Raw genomic sequence first — 19,574 nt, 5'->3', positions numbered from 1 at the left:
CAACCACAGTGGTCAAATACTGGAGCAAGATGCACAAAGAGCTTATGTTGTTCTGTCCTTAGAGGAGTCTGTTCAAGACTCACTGGGACACAGCCCTGAGCAGCCTGATCAAACAGACCTGTTTTGGGCAGGGATTGGACTGGGAGACAGCAGAGGCTCCTTCCTACCTCTGTTACTCTGTGGTTCTGGCTTCCCACCAGGCTTGTTTGATACACACACCTATGGCTGTAAAAGAAAGCCTGATCTTTGCTGGGAAGTCATATTTTTGATTGCTCCTTTTAGTGACAGCAGCTGTATATGCTCTAATTTTCTGTTGGGGCATTCATGAATTGTCATTGCTTCCTTAGCAATGAGATTGCTGAGCAGATGCTGTTGTTAGAGATTGGACAATTACTTATCCGACATGAGGCTCCAGCAATAAACAGCATTTAGGACCAAAATTTCCTGTGTCCTTAGGTGGGTTTGATTTTTCTTTCTTGTGTAACAGATGTATAAATTAGTGTACAAAGTAAAAGAGGTAAAATAGATAATTTCTTTTATTATTTTTGCATTTGCATTCTCAAGCTACTTTTGTGACAGTATAGGTTTCATAACATTGTACATTTCTTTATAATAGTAATAGAAATCACTTAATTCTGTAAAACATAGCATTTTTGAATGTCTTCTGCTTTATATATTTGACTTTATGTCATTAGCAGGGCAAAATAAGGTGAGGTGTTTTTAACACAGCGGTCATTAGGCCATCACAGTGCTATTGATCTCTGTCCTACGTAGAGTATTAATATTGTTGATGGCACAAATACTATGTACAGGGCTACTCTGTGAAAGTAGTCCTGAACATAGGTCATCATCTGTCATATTTGCTCCCTACTACTAGTGAAAAGTTCACTACTAGTGAAAAGTTCACTAGCAGTAATCATCTTTCCTCAGATGAAGGAAACGGTGTGACTTTTTAAATTTTCATGAGTGCAAACTTGTTAGTGATTTGAGAGACACCCATTATATTCATTACCCAAGAGAAGAAAAATTCCTTGCTTTCAGGATAAGGTTGCATGCATCTGTGAAAAGTGGATGGGATGAAGGATGAGTAGCTTTATGTAGAAATAGGGAGGGAGTGAACTTGCTTTGAGACACATTTTCTGTACTTTAACACAGACACCAACTTTGACAAGCGGTTTGTCAAAATGGTAACTGTAATAGTTTTGTGAGTCAGTTCTTGTCTTAGCTGGCAGTGGCTTCATAAAGGTGCATTCTAGTTTTATTTAAACTGGTGTAAATACAGAGGTGCCTCTACTGTAGGAATGATGTGAGAGAGTAAGAAATGAGATGAATCAGAGATCCTAGATCAAGCCCAAGTGTAGACGAAAATGGTTTGGAGAATGCTTTCATCAGTTTTTCTACATCCTGGTAGTGGACAAGGAATAGAGATACCTTGATTATCAAGCAACAATTCCAAAATTAGTGGCCATGAGAGGGATGACCTGTTCTGTGAGGAAATTCCCTGTCAGAAAATTTGCCTCCTTGGCTGGGATCTCCGGGGGCTGCCTCCACTGGGTTTATTGCACAGCATCAAAAAAACTGAAATTAGTTCTAGGGAAAAAAGGGCCCTGTCATGTTTTAAGTACATTACTAGAGAACAGATTGTATTATTTTGCTCTGTTATTGAGTGAAATATTTTTTGAATACAGATTCAACCAAGCAGGTACAAACTTGTTTAAACTGACAAATTGACCCAGGCAGATACAATGTCCAAATGCTTGTGTTACATTCAATACAAGTTAATCATGACACAAGGAAATATAAGTAGTCGAGTACAAAAATACTGTAAATAGTATGGAATTAGTAATGAGGGTTGATATGAGGATGTGTAAAATAAATATAATTTGTAAAGGAAGAGGTGAGATCCAGATAGAAAAAGAGAAAACTGAGTAAGGTTGCTCTAGACACACTTTAATTTATATCCATTACCTAAAGTGTGCAGCCAAAGTTGGTTAAACAGTTGGTGAATAAGACTTTGTTGATTTATATTCTGAGTTTATATCAGAATCTGAAATTGGCTCATGAAGAACCTCACTCCAGAGTGTGTTCCCTGTTCATGGTCTGATTGTTCTCCTTGTGGGTTTTTTCAGCTGGTTGAATGTTATACAGGAGAAAAAAAGAAGAACAAGATGGAAGTCTTCTTTTTGAAGATAAATGAACTTTTCCAGGCTACTTTGTTTCTCTGGAGAGACATGAAATGTTAAACTGTTTAACATCTGGGAGCATCTGTCCCTGTAGTCCAGCCTGTGGATTAACTGAGTGCTAAACTGCCATCCCATTTCATGGAGATTTAGAGAGCAAACAGCAAGTGCTTAGATGTTTTGACCCAGTCTAATTTTAGAACTGCAGAATATGTAAGCAAATGCTAGATACATTTTCAAATGTACATGTATATGTGTCAAAAAAAAATTATTTTTTTTTTTTTACATAAGACCCTAATTATATAATAACTGAACTTTTTTAGTTCAAGACAATGTAGTTCAGGAAAGGTACTTAATTTGACAGTGCTATGAAACCTTCAGAATTATTTATTTGTGTAAAAAGGCTAGCATTTAACTTCTATAAATTAATTAGTTTAAAATATTCAATTAGATGAATTATTGTAGTCTAATCCCATGATAATTCAGTCTCCCTTTCTACCAGTGTGACAGGTATCTAAAATGGGACATACCACTTATGTGAATATCTGTAGCTCAGTGTTCTGCTTTGTTTTTCTGCTCAGAGTTTTACATTATTTTTTTGATGGCAGAAAATGACAGAGAATTTTACCTGCTCCTTTACTTTCATGTTAAGATAGGTCAGGAGTATTTTCCATTGTATTCTTTTTCTTGGGTAGTCAGGTATTGTCTTCTAACAGAAAATTTTAGATCACTTCTAAGAAGTATTTCAAGGACATCAACTTCCTGGAGATGTCTGTTTGTTGCAATTCTGCCAAGATTTTAAAGTCTTTAGTCAACCTAAAGTCTTTCATCCACTGTTACTTTTAGGAGTAAGTCACAGTGGTTGAGAATTTTTTTTTATATTTGCTAGAGGATATAGCAATGTGAGAATGGATAAGCAAGCATACTGTCCCTCCTATCAGTGTTTGGCACAGATCGTTCCTTAATATTTCCATTCCTGTTCTGAGATACATTTCTACAGTGACAGGTTACTACACCTTACAAAATGATCATTCTTAATAACAGTGGGTGATTTATTTGATGATTTACTATTTGATTGTAAGTATTGCTTATGAGATTTGACAGTTCGATGCTTTTTCCTATCTCTGTTTTCAGTGTTGAAATTAGTAATAGCATAGAAAGCATCAATTCTGTTAGCCTGTAATTTTTACATTCAGGAAAGTTTTGAGGTTTTGTATGAATATTTTAACCCAGTAATTTATGCTATTTTTATATTTAAGGAAGGTACATGATATCATGGAATCCAGTGCCTGTGTGACTCCTTTTTTTGTGGTATGACTAGTTCTGTAATAGTTTGGTATCTTTTATGTAGGGTAACAGTGGAAGTAACACTGAGAAAATTACAGAGGAGATGACTAAGATAAGAGTTTGAGCTGTTAAGAAGTGGACATTCCCATTGTATCAACACTGCAAGATTTTTTAATTGATGTGCAGAAATCACCAAATTTTACTTTTGGATGATGGTTCTCATGAATTCCCAGTTTCAGAAACGTAATCATGAATACATAATCCTATCAGGATGCCCTTCTAACAGTTTATCTGGTTATGACAAGGTGGGCTAAAAGTTCAGCCTGGGGTAGGAAAGTGGCGGGTCCTGGGGATACTTGTTGATCATGTCTGTGGGGAGAGCAAGCTCAAGCTGGTTTTTAGCCTAGAATGATGCAGAAGAAATGTCGTTCTCCTGTAAAATGGTTGTACCTTTGAGAAGAGGAAGCCCTTGGTAGCTGTAGTCTGGGCTGAGCTGGATGGCACCTTCTATTACTGTACCTGTGCAGAGAGGTGCTCAGCACTGGTGGTGCTGGGAAAGAGAAGCTGTGCAGATGTGGGGCTTCTGTGTGACTCTTCCAGCAACTGCTTCTTGTAAACAAAACTTGGGAAATCCTCTAACTCACTGACGTCAGCTAGCAGTGTAAGAAAGAATTAGGGGAATGAACAGATCTCTCTGTGGTTGGTAATTTGTAACGACAGGATGATGTCAAGGCACATTGCTCCACTCTCAGAGTGGAGTGAGATTACTTGCTTAGGGGTCACTGGCAGCTGCTGGCACCTCTTCTCCAAATTTGTAATTTTCCCCAAACAGTTCTTGGGGACTGAGGCTGTGAGGGCTACACTAATGGCAGCCTTAGAATGATGCTGAAGTGACCAGCACATGGGTGCCCAGATGAGAAAGGTATGGAAAGAGCAATGTTGGTGCAGTGCCATGCTTCCCTTGCAATGCCTTTTGCAGCCCCATTGTCCGTGGAGCTTAGGTTTTGTAGCTCTTGAAAACCGACCTTCTATGGCAGCCCCCAAACACAGAACTTGCAGCAGAACTGCAAGCTGACAATATTATATGGACTGCCAAGTAGATTGTGATTACTAATTACTGATTTGATTTAGCTTAAATTAATTCAGAGCTCTATCACCTACTAAAAATCTGTATTCTGTGAAATGTGCTGATATTAATAGCTAATGTCAGTAAACAAAATTCTCCATTATGTTTTGCATGGATGCATCGAGAGTTCTTTGTAATTTTTACAATTTTAAAAGCTTAACATACAGAAATCATCTCCTGTGTATGTGTTTGTACATACGTATGTGTTTGCAAGGGAAATCTTCATGATGTTTATCTTCTATTTTGCAGTCAAAACCTGTTGCATTTGCAGTTCGGACAAATGTTGGGTACAGTGCAGCTCATGAAGATGATGTTCCAGTCCCAGGCATGGCCATCTCATTTGAGGCTAAAGATTTTCTTCATGTTAAAGAAGTAAGTAAAACCAGAGGAGTAAGTGAATCACTCTTTAATGGAATATTTGAGGAACAGTGCTACTATTTTGCAATGTTGATAACACTTCACATTGCCAGAGCACTTTACAAATGTTATTTAAAGAAGGTAACAGTGTATAAGGAATTGAATGTTCTTTTAAATGCTATTCTTGTAGGAGCAATGGCACAAATTTCTTACAATCAAATTAATGAAGTTCAGAAAGCAAGTACTTTTCTTCTATAGTAAAAATTGCTTATTTATAGGTTTAAATGTTTATGTCTGATTATTCAAAGATAATATATTTGTGTTTTTTTCTAATCTGGCACTATGAGGGTTTGCTGTGATTCAGCAGCCAAGGGTTTCTTCTCTTTTACTTGTGTGACTGCATCTCAACCCCAAAATCCTCAGGTCTCTTGTTTTTCTACTGAAGCTACTTCCTGGGAACAGACAATATTTAATTAGTAGTTACATGCTGAAGAACTGGAATGATGTTTCAAGATAATAGCAACTGTCAATAAAGGTGCTTTGCATCTGCTGCATTGTTTTTCTTTTCCTGTAGTTGGAAAATTTTAAATTTTTACAGTTTCAAACACCTAAAGTAATTTTCTTTCTCTGCTTCTTGCAAGACAATCCCAAGCAGATAACTTGGTACCTTTCACATGCAGGCCCTCCTCTGCTCCTCTGTAGCCTGCTGTTCCCTTTTGAATGACACCTTCATTTTATAAGGTTTTCCAGCTTTTGGTCGTATTCCATTGTGATTTGTCTCAAAACGGCCCATCTGGATCTGGAAATTTATAGAAAAAGGAATAGAAGTTGGTTTTAAGTTAGAGCAACCTAGCCAATGCATTTGAAATTATGTCTTTGTCTTGTTTTATCGAAAAATCCCTCAGTAGTTATGATTGATGAGGCACAATGATTCTGCTAGTGCAGGTGCCTTGGGAAGAAAGAAACATTCCTAATACAGAGAGAGAAATAGAGGTGGACAGAGACAAAGGAAACACAAGAAACAGACTTGGCTAATGATCATAATTTTTCATATATATTAAACACACAAAAAGGGGATAATTTTGATTCAGACTCTATATATTGAAGGAAATATGCTTTCTGTCTAATGGTAATGTGAAAGAATTTCTTTGCTGTGCCTTGTGACAAAAGAAGAGATGAGCAGGCAGAGAGTCCTGGCAAAAGAAAAACATCAGTGTTCTCCAGTGAGTCTTGAAGTACTGGAAAATACAGCTCAGTTTGGTTAGATCAAATGGGTTTGTGTAGTCATCTATTCCATCTGCACTTCAAATGAGGTGGTAATCTCAAATTCTAGAGCAAGTGTTCCCCTGTTTCCATATAAACCAGACACACAGGGTTAGCAGTTTTCCGTTCAAGTTTATGCATTTTTCTTCACAGCACAACTTAGTCTCAGATGTATATATATAGGGAAGAAAATCAGGCAAAAAAAAGGCCCCTGAACTTTTCTGGATCTCCAGAAATGCCTTGAAAGGAAGCTTAGCTCAGCTGAGTTCTTACATTGTCTGTGTCTGCATGTAGTACTGAGGGGTGGTAAAACAGATGAAAATGTTCTTGCAGCCCCAGGTGTGAGAGAAGAGGCATTCTGTGCTGATTGCCTTTAAAAAAGCCTGGTTTTCTCTGTAAGCTGTCAAGGAGAGTTGGTTGTCTGCTGGTTCTAGTCCAGAGATGGGTTGGGAAGGAACCCCATGACCAGGCCACCTGCACTGCTGGAATGGAGAGATGGGAAGGGATCCACAAGTAGTTGAACTTGGACTTGGACTCTTGCCCTGCATTTGGCAGCAAGTCTGGGTGGGTTGAACCTCCTTCAGAGGGTGCCCCGGGCCCAGCCCTTCCCTGCACAGCCATGTCCTCCCCCTCCATCTTCTGTGCCATGCCCTGCTCACCCTCCAGGGCTCTGTATCCCACCAGGTATTGCCCCTTCAGTACTTTTGGTGCTCTCTACAGTTAATGCTGGGAGAACTGAATTGTCCAAACTTTAGTTATTTATGCAGATTAAAAGAGAAAAACCATATTAGACTATAAAAAGCAGTGTTGCTTCTATATTTTATACCTAACTTGTCCCTAGAAATGAAGAAACCTAAGTTAATCACCAGTAGCTTTTGCCTGCATAATGATGCCATACTGGACCAATGTTGTCCTCTTCTTGTCTGCAAGGGCTGTTTACCAATTTGTACTGCTGAGAGGGCTCAAACAAGAAAAACTTCAGTTCCAAATGTACATGGACAACGGTGAAAAGTACTGCAGTGATTGAGTATAAGGGAAATTTATCTCCATTATTAGGTCACATTCATTAAAATTCAGTACACAAAAGGATGAAGGATTCCTTCCTGCATGAAGAAACTGCTGCATCATAGTAACTTATGAATCTTTTGAGGCTTTAATGCATGGTCATAAGTTTGCTCTTGTTTAATTAATTTCTGTGTTTCCCTTGGCACTCCAAGCACAGGTGAATTATAGAGAATCACTCACTTCAGCCAGCACCTTCAGAGCAGGACACCTCTCTACCAAGATTTCCAAAAAAATATAAAATTAGAAAGTATTATGTGTGGTATTGTTAAATTTAAAAAGTATCTAATACTCTTCATATACTGACACAGCATTTATCTTTGAGACTTTCCAGAAGTGAATTCTGCATTCTTATATTTCTTTATGAAGAAGAAATTCCTATAGATTTCAGATTTCTATTCCTTCTAATAAAATTTATATTTTGCCTAGTAATCTGTTGTGCTGTAGGACAAAAATAGTGACTGTTCAGATTTTAATTTAATGGTGGTTTTTAATTATCTATGGCTCCCTTTTACCAAGCTAATGATTTAGTTAGCCTTTTGTAATGAAAGGTTATAATTTTAATAATACATTTCAGTCTAATACAGCTTTGAGAAACTGCTATTTCAGATTAGCTCCCTATTAAATGCTGGTATTCTTACTCATAAAGGCATCCCATTGAATGAATATTATAGATCTCCTTATGTTTTATGAGCTTAAAAGTGCTTTTATTTTAATCTTTATTTTTTGTTAGCTGAATGTCTGACAGTTGGTCTCAGGCATCACAAGATTTCTGTAGTTGCCAAAGTGAAAGATAATACTGCAATTTAGATGTGTATCAGTGATCCACCAATGATAATAAAACTATTTTTTTTATGGGAGCCCACACATTTTACATGCTTTATTCCTAACTGTACACTTGTTAAAGCTACTTATTACATAATTAAATATGCACTACAGTATCTACATTAATGGCTTCAGATTCAAGAAGGCAACTTCTCTCCACATTCCAGTGTTTTGTTACAGTTTCATAAATATTCCAAATTAATATTTAATGGTAGTTATTCCCATGGAATGCTGAAAGTATTGCATGTGAGGCCATCCACAAGTGACCTATTCTCATTCAAAAATGGTGAATAAATAAGAATGGAAAAAGCAAATAGTTCTGCTGTATAGGCCTCTGCAAAACAAACTGCCTCCCCCATGCGTGGTGGAGGGGTGTGTATGAATAAAGGTATTGAATTAGAGTAGTCAATATCTCATATTTAATAAAGATGAAATTCAGTTAATTGGACTATATGGTGGACTTGTGTAATTGTTAGGATTTTTTAGTTATCCAAAGGTATCTTTTTCTTATGGATCTATCATAGTAAGTTTAAAATGCAGATCATGTGAGCTATCTGCAGCAGAGTATATATAAGCAGCAGAATTCAGTCATATTTCAGAAGATTTTAGTGAGAAGTTGGGGAATTTGAGAAGTAGTTTTTTTTAATTAAACAGAGAACTGAATGAAATGGAATTAGAAAAATAGATTATTACAGTTCCATAAAAATTGTAGCAGTAGGTGAGAGTAGATCCTAAGTCTCTGGTGTCCACCAAGGTGAACCGTGAAGGGAGAACAAAAGCAGCTCTCATGTATGAGGGGAGAAGATTGTGAAGGAAGAAGAAATAAAGATGGTGAAATGGGTAGAAATAAAAACCAGGGAGAAACATGAAGTCTGCGAAGGAAGGTTTCTGCTTAAGCACTGTGGATTTTAATAATTTGAAAGGAATAATTATTTTAATGTATTTCTGTATATTACCACAATTCTTCATTGCCATAATAACGTAGGACAGTCATTAACTGCAGGGAAGAATTACAAAAAATAGCATAGCTGAAAATTAAAACTAATAACAAAGTTATCCCAGATCCAGTAATTTCTTAGTATGTTACCTTTTTCTTTTTTTTGTTTAATCTGTAGAAATTTAATAATGACTGGTGGATAGGACGATTGGTAAAAGAAGGCTGTGAAATAGGATTCATACCAAGCCCAGTCAAACTAGAAAACATGAGGCTGCAGCATGAACAAAAGGCAAAACAAGGAAAATTCTACTCCAGGTAATAATAAGAAATCTTTAAAAATAGCAACATGACACAACTTGGAAATTGATGCTGTGTATCACTCATGTGTATGCTTAATTATCGTAATGTCAGCTACAAATGTTTTTAATCAATTAAGAAATTACTATATAATTAATTATATTTTATATTATCTATAACATTGTTTTATTTATTATCTTGTTAATTAATAAGCTAATTTTTTTCATTGCTATTTGAGAGAAAAAGATATTTGGATTGGTGATCTGTGGTGGCCTACAATTGAAATTATTTCCTTTTTTTTCCCTAAAATATATGCTAATATACGTTGCAGTAAGTACATTTATTACGTGTTAGTAAATGTTTTGACTTAAAATTAGTTTATCTAAATTCTGTAGCATTTTTTACTTGTTTTGATGATCTAGCTATTTCTAAACACGTTTAAAGCTCATTTTGGAAATTACAGAATGTTAAGATGAATTTATTCGTAAGCCAGAACTAGTGCCTGTTAGTTAGCTCATAGGGAAAAAATGGTCTTGTCAAATCATTGCCTACAAATACAGCTCTTAAGAACACTACATTTTATGATGGAAGTTTCATGTCATTTGTTATCTCTGACTGCAGCCATCATTGCATAAGAAAAATGATTGTTTCTAGATATTCTGAACAATACTACAAGATAGAATAATGTCACCTTTACTGTAGAATTCTTAATAAAGTAGTTTTCTAGTAACACATGTGGAAGCAAATGTCACTTGTTTCCCTTTGAGTATAAAGGAAACAAATATCCCCAGAGTATTTGAGTGGGATGGACCAGGAATTGAGCTAGGAACCATTTGGGAAGCAGGAAATGTTTTCCTATCTCAATAGGAAGGGCAACAGTGTTTGTAGAGCATGCCTAGAGTTGGACACTGTGATTGTGCAGTGCTCAGCTGTGTGAAATGTCTTTCCCATGAGCATGGTGTCCTCAGCAGAAGGATCTGGTCCTTATTCCTCTAGTGACACTTTTGGCACAGCCAGATCTGTCCCAGTGATTCGGTTCCTTTCCAAATAGTAGAGGCTTCCATTCTCCAGAAATTCTCACTGAAGATAACATTGTCCTACACCACAAATGCATTAACTTAGTGCTTATTCGTATTTTAAGATAGAGAAAGTGGAAACTACTAGTATCACGTGAATGATTTGAAGAGTGAAATAACCTTTCTTACATTCTTTTCAGAGCTTTTCTTATTATGGTAACTGAAATAAAAAGACTAGAACTGTTGTTTCATTTTCATGACTTGGATAGGTTTTCACAAAGCAGAACTTGACAAAACCTTAGACTGCTTTACCTTTGTTTGAGAGACTTTTTTTCTTAAGTGCTATATTGTATTGAGAAAGCAGAAGAATTTGTACGTTAATTAAATTGAAAAGATGATAGAAAAACAGAGTCTCATCTTCATTAGGGATTTGTCAATAACTCTTCATTTAAAGGAGACAGATATGTTTGCTGGCTTAAGAAAAAGTCTTAGAAATGAGTAGTAATATTAATCATTATATACCAGTAGCCATATTAATGACTGAATTGCATTAAGATCATGAGGAAGTGAGAGCAGCAGAATGAATTGCACAGCAGCACAGGGAGTATGATCGATGTTTGCAGTTCCTCAGGTCTCAAAATATACACATATTTTGTGTGAGATGTATATTTTATACCACTGCCAGAAATACTGTTTGTCTTACAGCTAGCACCTCATTTAGAAGGCAGATAATAAATAAACTAGAAAAAAATTTGAGAAAGCTACAGAACTTCAGACTAATTTATTACTTTACTCCAGTAAATCAGGAGGAAACTCTTCATCCAGTTTGGGTGACATCGTTCCTAGTTCCAGAAAATCGACGCCTCCATCATCTGGTGAGTAGGTTGTGAACCCTTCGGTAAAGAGACTCATCAACCTAATCTGTTAAAATTCACATACCTTTAGACCTATTCTTCTTGTTCCCCATTCTTCATAGGTAAAACCTGAGTGTTGTGTTACCAGATAAGGCTGATTTGGATAGGTTTGAAATAATGGAGTAGATGCAAGCAAGTTCAGGCAATGATAGGGCTGTTAATGCACATAATTCCCTCTTTGCTTTTACCACGGAGCTTTGTAGCAAAGATAGAACAGATCTGTGAGACTACATTACAGTAGGTAGTGGAAGGTTTGGTCTGGTCTGAGCACTCCTATTGAACAGTAAATGCCTTCTGGTACAGGAGAAAAAGCAGCAATAAAAATAGAAGTTCCTGAGAGGTTTCTGCAGTAGCATCAAGAAAGGCATTATTTTAAAACATCAGGGACATTTAGTTTCACGATTCTGATCATGAGGATGTGCTTCACATAATTCTAGGATACTGGATATTTTTTGCCTTGTACAAACTTTTCACAAATACTATTTTGTACTTGGAGCATCAACATATAGATTTAACTTTAGTTAGGTTGGATTCAAGTGGTATGAAGCAAATGCATGGCAAGTTGGTGGAGGATGCTGGCATTAGCACCATACAAAAAGCATAGCAGAAGATCACAAAAAAAATTTCTACTGAATTCAGCTGCTGTGTTGCTGGATGTTTTATCTTCTCATATACATTTTGAATACCTGAAAGCAGAAAATATTAATGAGTGTTGGTAGTTTCTTGTATTCTAGGGCAAAGACATGTATTTTCCAATCATACTCATTTATATGGAGTCTGGCCTACAGAGCAGGCGTCTTAAAATGACCCTCAAGATTTTGAAGTATTTACTCGGTCATTTAAAAGGGAGACAGAGAAATTAAATCATGTTATGGTAGTGGCTTCATTTGGTTCAGTTAATTGAAATATATCTCTGTCTTGTGAAACCATGGATTGTTACTAACTACCAACTTTATTACAATTGCATTTTGTTTATTAAAATTGCACCTCAGTTTCACTTAAGTTCTCTTTTAGTTTGAAAATACAATAGATGCCCATCACAGGTGTGTAGAACGCATCTTAATCTTTTGTTTTATGATGGCTTTACACTGACACATTTGCTGTTATGGTCAACTTTTTCAACAACTGCATTTTTGTACTAAAATTGTCCATGGAACTATGTTGCAATTTTATAGTTAAAGCATATGAAATGCTGTAATATTATTTGCTGTCAAAAAAACCACTTGAAGATCAGTACATAAATTTCCAGAATGTTGCACAGAATTTAGAGTTAAGAGCACAGATAACACCTAGATTACCAGCAGACTGCTACCCATCCTGTAATACTCATTGCATTGAATCGTTTCTTCAGACAGTGGTTTTCAAGAAATATGGATTTCTGGAGAAAGAAGGAAGTCTGTTAAAGTTTATTCAGTTACAGTGAAGATTTGGAAAATATGTATGAATAGTTCATATTAGCTTTTTCTGTGATCGCCGGATTTTGAGTCTACAATAATTTTTTGCTTATCTTAACACATCTGAAGAAAGGTGAAAGAGGCTGTCCTGGTTTGAGAGAAATTTGGAGGAAATGTCCCAAATGAACGTATCCTCTAATAGAAGGCAGATTTCAGCAGCCCCTCCCCCACCAGCCATTGGCTCAGTGCCGGTCAAATTCTTTGTAGAAAATCTGGGGCCTGAAGAGGATGGAAGAAGAGGCATAGTTTGTGACTAAAACAAGAATTCAAGTGACTTTGAAGCACAATTCAATTATTATTCCTACACCTTCTCTTTTTGAAAGTTTAATCAATTACATCAATTATTTAATAAGTTGAAGAATATTAACTGAATAAGTTAGTTTCATTTTTTTACTTCGAGTCAGGGATGGGCTTTTTCAATATAAAATAGTGCCACAGAAAAACCAAACCAGAACAAACCCAAAAATAAGATGAAGAACCAGTGAAAAACAAATGAAAGGGAGGCTCATATCCATTTAAATAATCAATATTGATATAGTAAACAATCCATACAGTCCTTATGGGCCATCAAACAGCATAAGAATAATGGTGAAAATGACTGAAAAAAACTCAATGAACTAAAGATAGTTTACAGTAAAAGAACAGGAGATGTTACATAGTGTGAAGACTGAGAATGAAAAAGGAGATATTGGTATCTAGCTGATCAAGTTCTGCATTTCTTTCTTACAGGAAAAGCTTAAGGTACCTGATTTTTTGCTGACAATTTTGGTTGAACATAGAACCGAAGGAGTTTTTAATGTGTCTTATTATGAGTGATTTACAGCATCTGTGCTGGCCTGTATTCAAGAAAAGATAATATGTTCTTTTTATACTTATGAAGAGGATGAAGGAAGAGTGTTGCTAGAAGAAAATGTTACATGATTTCTGTGGCTGTTTTTAGGAGCAGGATTATAGAAACAGGATGGGGATCTACTCACTGAGTTTTTCCTGGGAAGGGCAGGCACAAAGGCACAGTAACTCAGGGAATGCCAGGCATCAAGGCATTAGATCTGTGGATAATTCAAATGGGAGAAGGTACTTTATGCAAACAAAAGAGATCACTGCCCCAAGTGTCTCTTAAATCACTAGCTGCACGTAGGCTTGACAGAAATATTTATTTGTTACATAATTTAATAGCACATGCCACTGTATTAGCTGATGTCCCACTCATGAAGCAGATGAAATCAGGTCACTAAAATGGTTTCATAATAGTTTGCAGTGATTAATTAAGGGTTTGGATAAAGTCAATGCAAACGATTCTGCTTACAGATCTGTTTAGGGTTAGGCTCAGTTTGGCATAATGGCACAGCAAGATAAGCGTGTGTTACCAGAGGGAGTGGAGAGGTGGGTAAGATCTTCTCACACCAGGGTGATGCTGTACACGTTTGTGGTTCACTTTTGTGCATCTGCTTGCTTTCTGAAGAAAAATTTAAATCACTACTTAAGATCAGGATTGATTGTTGGAAACAAGAGAGGTTTTGTTTGGTTTTGTTTTGTTTTAGATGTATTTAGCAGGTATCTGTTGTACTCAGCATTCAGGATAATATGGCTTTGCATTTTGAAAGTGTATTTATTACTGAGTCTGTGAGGATTCTTGTTGAAACTGTTGTTACTTGCTAAAAAGGGTAAATAATTCAAGGGTATGGTATAAGCATTGTTTGTTATATATTCTTTCAGGGTAGAGATTGAACAGCAATGGTTTGTTGTATTCACTTCCATTTTACCCTGCCTACGTCCTCGCTCTTTACATAGGTTCCATGTCTGAGCCAAGCTGGGATAAATTTCTTTTCTTCTGCTATCCATTCTTTTTAGTTTTCACTATTAGTAGATCTGTGTTTATTATTCCTAATAAATGTATCTTATGAGTACAATGCATTTTTATGTAAAGGAATTAAAAATGCCAATTTTAGTCCATCCTGAGATAAATGGAGATATCATTGTACCAATATCTGGCTGATTTTGTCTTCAAAAGTGATTTTTCTTCCATTTCTTCATTTTCCATAGACACAGTAGTAACATTTCATATTTCATTTGGTGATACCCATTTTCAATTAGTGTTCATTGCTATAAAATAATGCAAATGTTCTTGACCAAGTTCTGTTGTTTATATTGGTGGAAGTCTTATCTATTCCAGTGAATACTTTGGATCTACACTGGCGTAACAAGAACAAACTTGGCCATTGGTCTGTTATGTAAATGTTACAGTAGCTGTTACAGATTGCCTTCTGTCTTCTAATCCTAATGTACTGCACCTTTAAATTTTTCCCTTTGATTTACTGTGGTTTTTTCTCATGGTTGACTTTTAATTTTTATTTATTTATTTATTACTCTGGACAGTTTTATTTCTCTTTACCTGTAATTTCCTTTTTAACCTATCTTTACTTTCCCTGTCATCTGATAATTCTGAATTGTTTGTCTGTATATAGCTATAGACATAGATGCCACTGGCTTAGATGCAGAAGAAAATGATATTCCAGCAAACCATCGCTCCCCCAAACCCAGTGCAAACAGTGTAACATCACCCCACTCCAAAGAGAAAAGAATGCCCTTCTTTAAGAAGGTAACACCGACTTCCAAGCTCCCATCTGTCCACCTGCTCACCTGCACTGCGTCGCATTTCTAGTCCTGTTAACTGTCTGCGTCCTTTGACCAGCCAATAACATGCATGCTTTGTTGTTCTTTGTTTCTTTTCCATGCTGCTGTAGCTAAGCAGAAGCAGAAATCGGTAAGTTTATATCGACATTGCCTGTGTTTATCCTGCCACTGGCATCATTAGCATTATGAGTCCAGATTAACAATGCGGCTATTCTAGAATTAAGGATGACGAGATGTGTTGAGCTGTTAGTGGATTCATTACAGGAAAACAGGAAAAAGTTCAGTGTGTCTGTGAAGCTCTGCTATGTACTTATCCTTTTTGATGGAATAATAGGACACACTTAAAAGGCCTTCTGAATGTTTGAGAAAATTATTTCTGGCAAACATAATGCACCTCTCTAGTGCATGTTTATTCTTTCTATATCTTTCTCAAGTTTTTTGGCTTTTTTTCTTTATTACTCAGTCTATTGAAATCATTACTGGAATCTATCAGATACTCAGTTTGGACTTAGGAAACAAATTGTCAAAATTGTTGTATTTTTTATTTAATCTGTACTTAAGCTTCTAATTCACTAGGTACAAAGTCTGCAAGTGCACAAGACCAATGGAAAACCTCAGACTTGTTTTGACAGTTTACTTCAAGTTTTTCCTGTTGTCATGTATAAATTATCAGCCAAATGTTCTTGTGATCCATCAGTGAGACTTTTTTAGGATCTCAGCTATTGGAAATGGTACTGGTGGTTCCCAGGGGAGCCAATGTCTCTCCATAGATAACCCAGATAACTACAGAATTATGTAATTGGCATCCTGTTGCAAAAAGCTGCAATATGTTTCTAGGACCTTTGCTGGAATAAGTTAGCAAGACATTAGGTAGCAGCCAAACTATGCAGTGAAATATCACATTTTGATTTTTTTGTTTTAAAATCTTTAGTCTTTATAACTCTCAATCATTTGGTTTTAACCGCTCACTTAAATCTGCAGGTAATAAATGTTATTACAGACTGTTATAGCGCTTAAACAGTGCCAAGTGACATTGCTGTCGCTGCTGTGGATGCTCTCGTGTTTAATAAATAGATCTTTGTTTCTGTCTCTCTTTTCTTGAACTCTTTTAAATAGTATTGAATCCTTCTAGTTTCCAAAGTCACTACTGTTGGCTTCAGTTTGGTCTGTTAAGCCTGGTGTGGAAATCAACAGCAGGTTCTTGCTTCTGAGTAATTTCTTACTTAATCATATTTTTAATTGGATAAAAATTATAAGGAAGAATAATACGTGTTGACATGTATTGGATGCTGTCTGCATAAGCATCTTTCAAAGGTGCAGCTTCTAGATGAACCACCATAGATCTGGATGATGGTTAGTCCCACGTCTTTTTTCCACTCTGTGGTATCTCTTTTCTTCCATATCAGAATCATTACTAGTGTTAGGGCGGTTCATAATACTGACATTTACAGTAAGTACTGGATGGCCATCCCAAAGTAATCTATGCAGTAAAACCATTGAGTAAAAGCCATATGGTCAAAACTGCTAGTTTTTATTCTGAGTTATATTTGAACGTGAATCTGCAATGAAAGCTGTATAGTTCAGTGCCAGTCTCTTAGAAATGACTAGATTCTCTATTGCTAAATTAAAGAACTTTAATGCTTCCATTAGATAACTTTTACTCAATTTTCTGCTGACAGCTTCATTATTTCAAGCTGTAAAGACTAGAGAAAAAAAAATGCCCATTTTAACAGAACAGATTTTAAAAATACCCCATATTCCATCAAATAAGGTAATTTCTGTGCTTGCCCTGATTGTCAAATAGCTGGTTAACTTCTAGCATGAATGCCTTTGGTTAAGTCAGCCACATTAAGACAAAGATCTGTTGCATCAGGGTACTCATGCTAAAAGCATTTGCACAACTGTCATGAATTTTTCCTCGAATCTATCTCTAATACGCTTATCAGATTACTAAAAATGTGAGCAAGAACAGTGGAGGACTGCTTTTGGATACAGGCCCAGCTTAATTGCAGGGGGTTGCTTTGGAACGTGCTGAGTCAGATTCTGCACTGTGTACAATAAATCATTTCACGTGCTTATGATGCCTTGGGCACTGGTATTCATTCTCATGTTATTAATTATCTCGTGAAAATACAGGTAACAAAAAATAAAAAAAATTACATTGAAGGACATCACTAAAATGTTTTCTGTGTTTTAGACTGCTTTAGACTGCTGCTTGTGTAGCATTGTGTGCTGTCACTGTATTAACGTCTGTCTTTGTGGGTTTATGTTTTGGAATGTATATACTTATTTTAATGTTATTGCAAAACACCTTGGGATACATTGAGTTCTGGAACAATGAACAATGTCTGTATTCTGTGATCTTGACTGATGTATTTGTACTATGTACACATTTGAAAAATAAGTCTGGCATTTCTTTTTCCATCTCACCCACAGATTCCTGGGTTTGGGTTTCAGTCATTTTTTCCCAAGACACAGATAAACCAAAACCTCCCTTATGAACAAAAAATCTTTCTGATAAGACTCCATTCTTGGTGATATATATTGAATGGCCACTTATTAAAGAAAAAAAACCCCAAACCCAACAGTTTAATTTTTTTATATTGTATTGTGATAACAATATAAAATTTTTGCAATCTTTGGAAGGAGACAATCTTTTTATCTTTGTATGTTAAAACACTTTTTTAGAAATTGTGCATGATACATCAGTTAGTATTCTGGTAAATATGGTACTACCAGAATCCATTCTTGGGTGGTGACAAGAACTTCCCAAAGTGGAAGAAATGCTATCCCAAGCTCTGCTTATGATAATTTTCTAGAAATACTAACTTGATCAGTCATTATTTTGATTTAATTTGTGATTGAACTGTGGGTGCAAATCTGGAAGTGAGACTGACTGCTGCCATGGGAATTTGCAGTGATGTCACAGTATTTTTTCAAGCAGTGGGCAGATCTGAACATTATCAAAAAAGACAAGTTATGCTTTTCACATGCCCTTTTATTTTTCTCTTTCATAATATCCTATATAGAATTTCTGTTGAAAACAAATGCCACAGCTCTAGAATTAGCCATTTCAATTCATTAGTTGTTGGAAATAACCTTTTCAATTTAGCAGTTAGGAATTATGGAGTGGGACATGTGCATGACCCAGAATAAGTTTTTAACTATCCAGAGTAAATATGAAAACAGTAGGAAAACCTAAAGTCAAAGAAAAGTTTTTTTCAAAAGAAATCCCTGAACCTCTTATGTCCTTATCTTGTGCTACCAGTTTTAGGGAAAAGTTAATGAATCCAAGATTCCTGTGACATCACTGGAAATTCAGAGTTCCTAATACTGTAAAGAGTGATTAACACTTTCTCTATGTGCTGTTATGCTGAAAACTTTTCCTGTTTTGCAGACAGAGCACATCCCTCCCTATGATGTAGTGCCTTCTATGCGACCAGTAGTTTTAGTGGGGCCTTCTCTGAAGGGATATGAGGTAATTGATTGTTGTGAATGGTTTCATTTTTGCCAAAATACTGTGCTTCATTTGTAGTTGATAATGGATAACATAGGCAAACATCAGACAGTTTTTACTCCTACTGAATAGCTGTTTATTTGTATTTTACTTCATGTCAGAATTGAGATTAGGAATAAATTGCATTCCAATCTCATTGTTCGGATATAAGATTTACTGTCAGCTTTATTATATAATATTATTAGCATCAAGTGTTATGAATTTCCTATGTGATTATTAATTTGTTGGTTTTTTCCTTCTAGGTAACAGATATGATGCAAAAAGCATTATTTGATTTTTTAAAACATAGATTCGAAGGGCGGTAAGTACTTTGCAATGCAAATATACTTCAGTTCAGGTTCCGGTTGGGCACTACCAGGTTTTTAAGAAATAATAAGATTGGACAAAATTAGGAATGACAGCTAATTCCTTGATCAGTGGATTTTAGTGTGGATTGGAAGTTTCCTTGACAGAGCATGCAGAGGCTGTGTTGCAGTGGGAAGTGTTCTGGGGCATATATTTGGTGAGAGTGGAAAAAAGGATGTCTTCTTCTTGATGACTGTGACATTCACACTCCAAATTGCTAGATATTTATCTACAGATTAAAAAGTTATTTTAAGTATTTTTCAAATGGTATCAACACTTCCCAGGTTTTGAGCAAACTGACAAGAGCCACAGTTCCTCCTCAGCTCTAATTCCTTACTTGGCATCCATCTTGGAAAGAGT

The 19,574-nt window shown here is 36.0% G+C and overlaps 1 protein-coding gene across 13 annotated transcripts in view; it reads left to right on the top strand.

Moving 5' to 3' along the window:
• CACNB2 (calcium voltage-gated channel auxiliary subunit beta 2) overlaps window positions 1-19,574 on the top strand; it is a 231,219-nt gene that overhangs the window by 188,975 nt on the left and 22,670 nt on the right. For 8 of the 13 annotated variants that reach the window (XM_017729191.1, XM_017729184.1, XM_017729185.1 and 5 more), the window contains exons 3-8: window positions 4,843-4,965; window positions 9,216-9,352; window positions 11,149-11,225; window positions 15,184-15,317; window positions 18,750-18,830; window positions 19,112-19,170. In XM_017729191.1, the coding sequence (XP_017584680.1) occupies window positions 4,843-4,965; window positions 9,216-9,352; window positions 11,149-11,225; window positions 15,184-15,317; window positions 18,750-18,830; window positions 19,112-19,170 (611 nt within the window). Of the gene's footprint in view, window positions 1-4,842; window positions 4,966-9,215; window positions 9,353-11,148; window positions 11,226-15,183; window positions 15,318-15,462; window positions 15,483-18,749; window positions 18,831-19,111; window positions 19,171-19,574 lie in introns of all 13 variants that reach the window. The other 5 variants (XM_017729196.1, XM_017729192.1, XM_017729193.1 and 2 more) reach the window with 1 other exon arrangement.

The sequence above is a fragment of the Corvus brachyrhynchos genome, unplaced genomic scaffold, assembly GCF_000691975.1.
Source record: "Corvus brachyrhynchos isolate BGI_N302 unplaced genomic scaffold, ASM69197v1 scaffold142, whole genome shotgun sequence".
Lineage (NCBI taxonomy): Eukaryota > Metazoa > Chordata > Aves > Passeriformes > Corvidae > Corvus > Corvus brachyrhynchos.
Note: the sequence above shows the minus strand (reverse complement) of the source record. Positions and strands in the feature narration are given on the sequence as shown.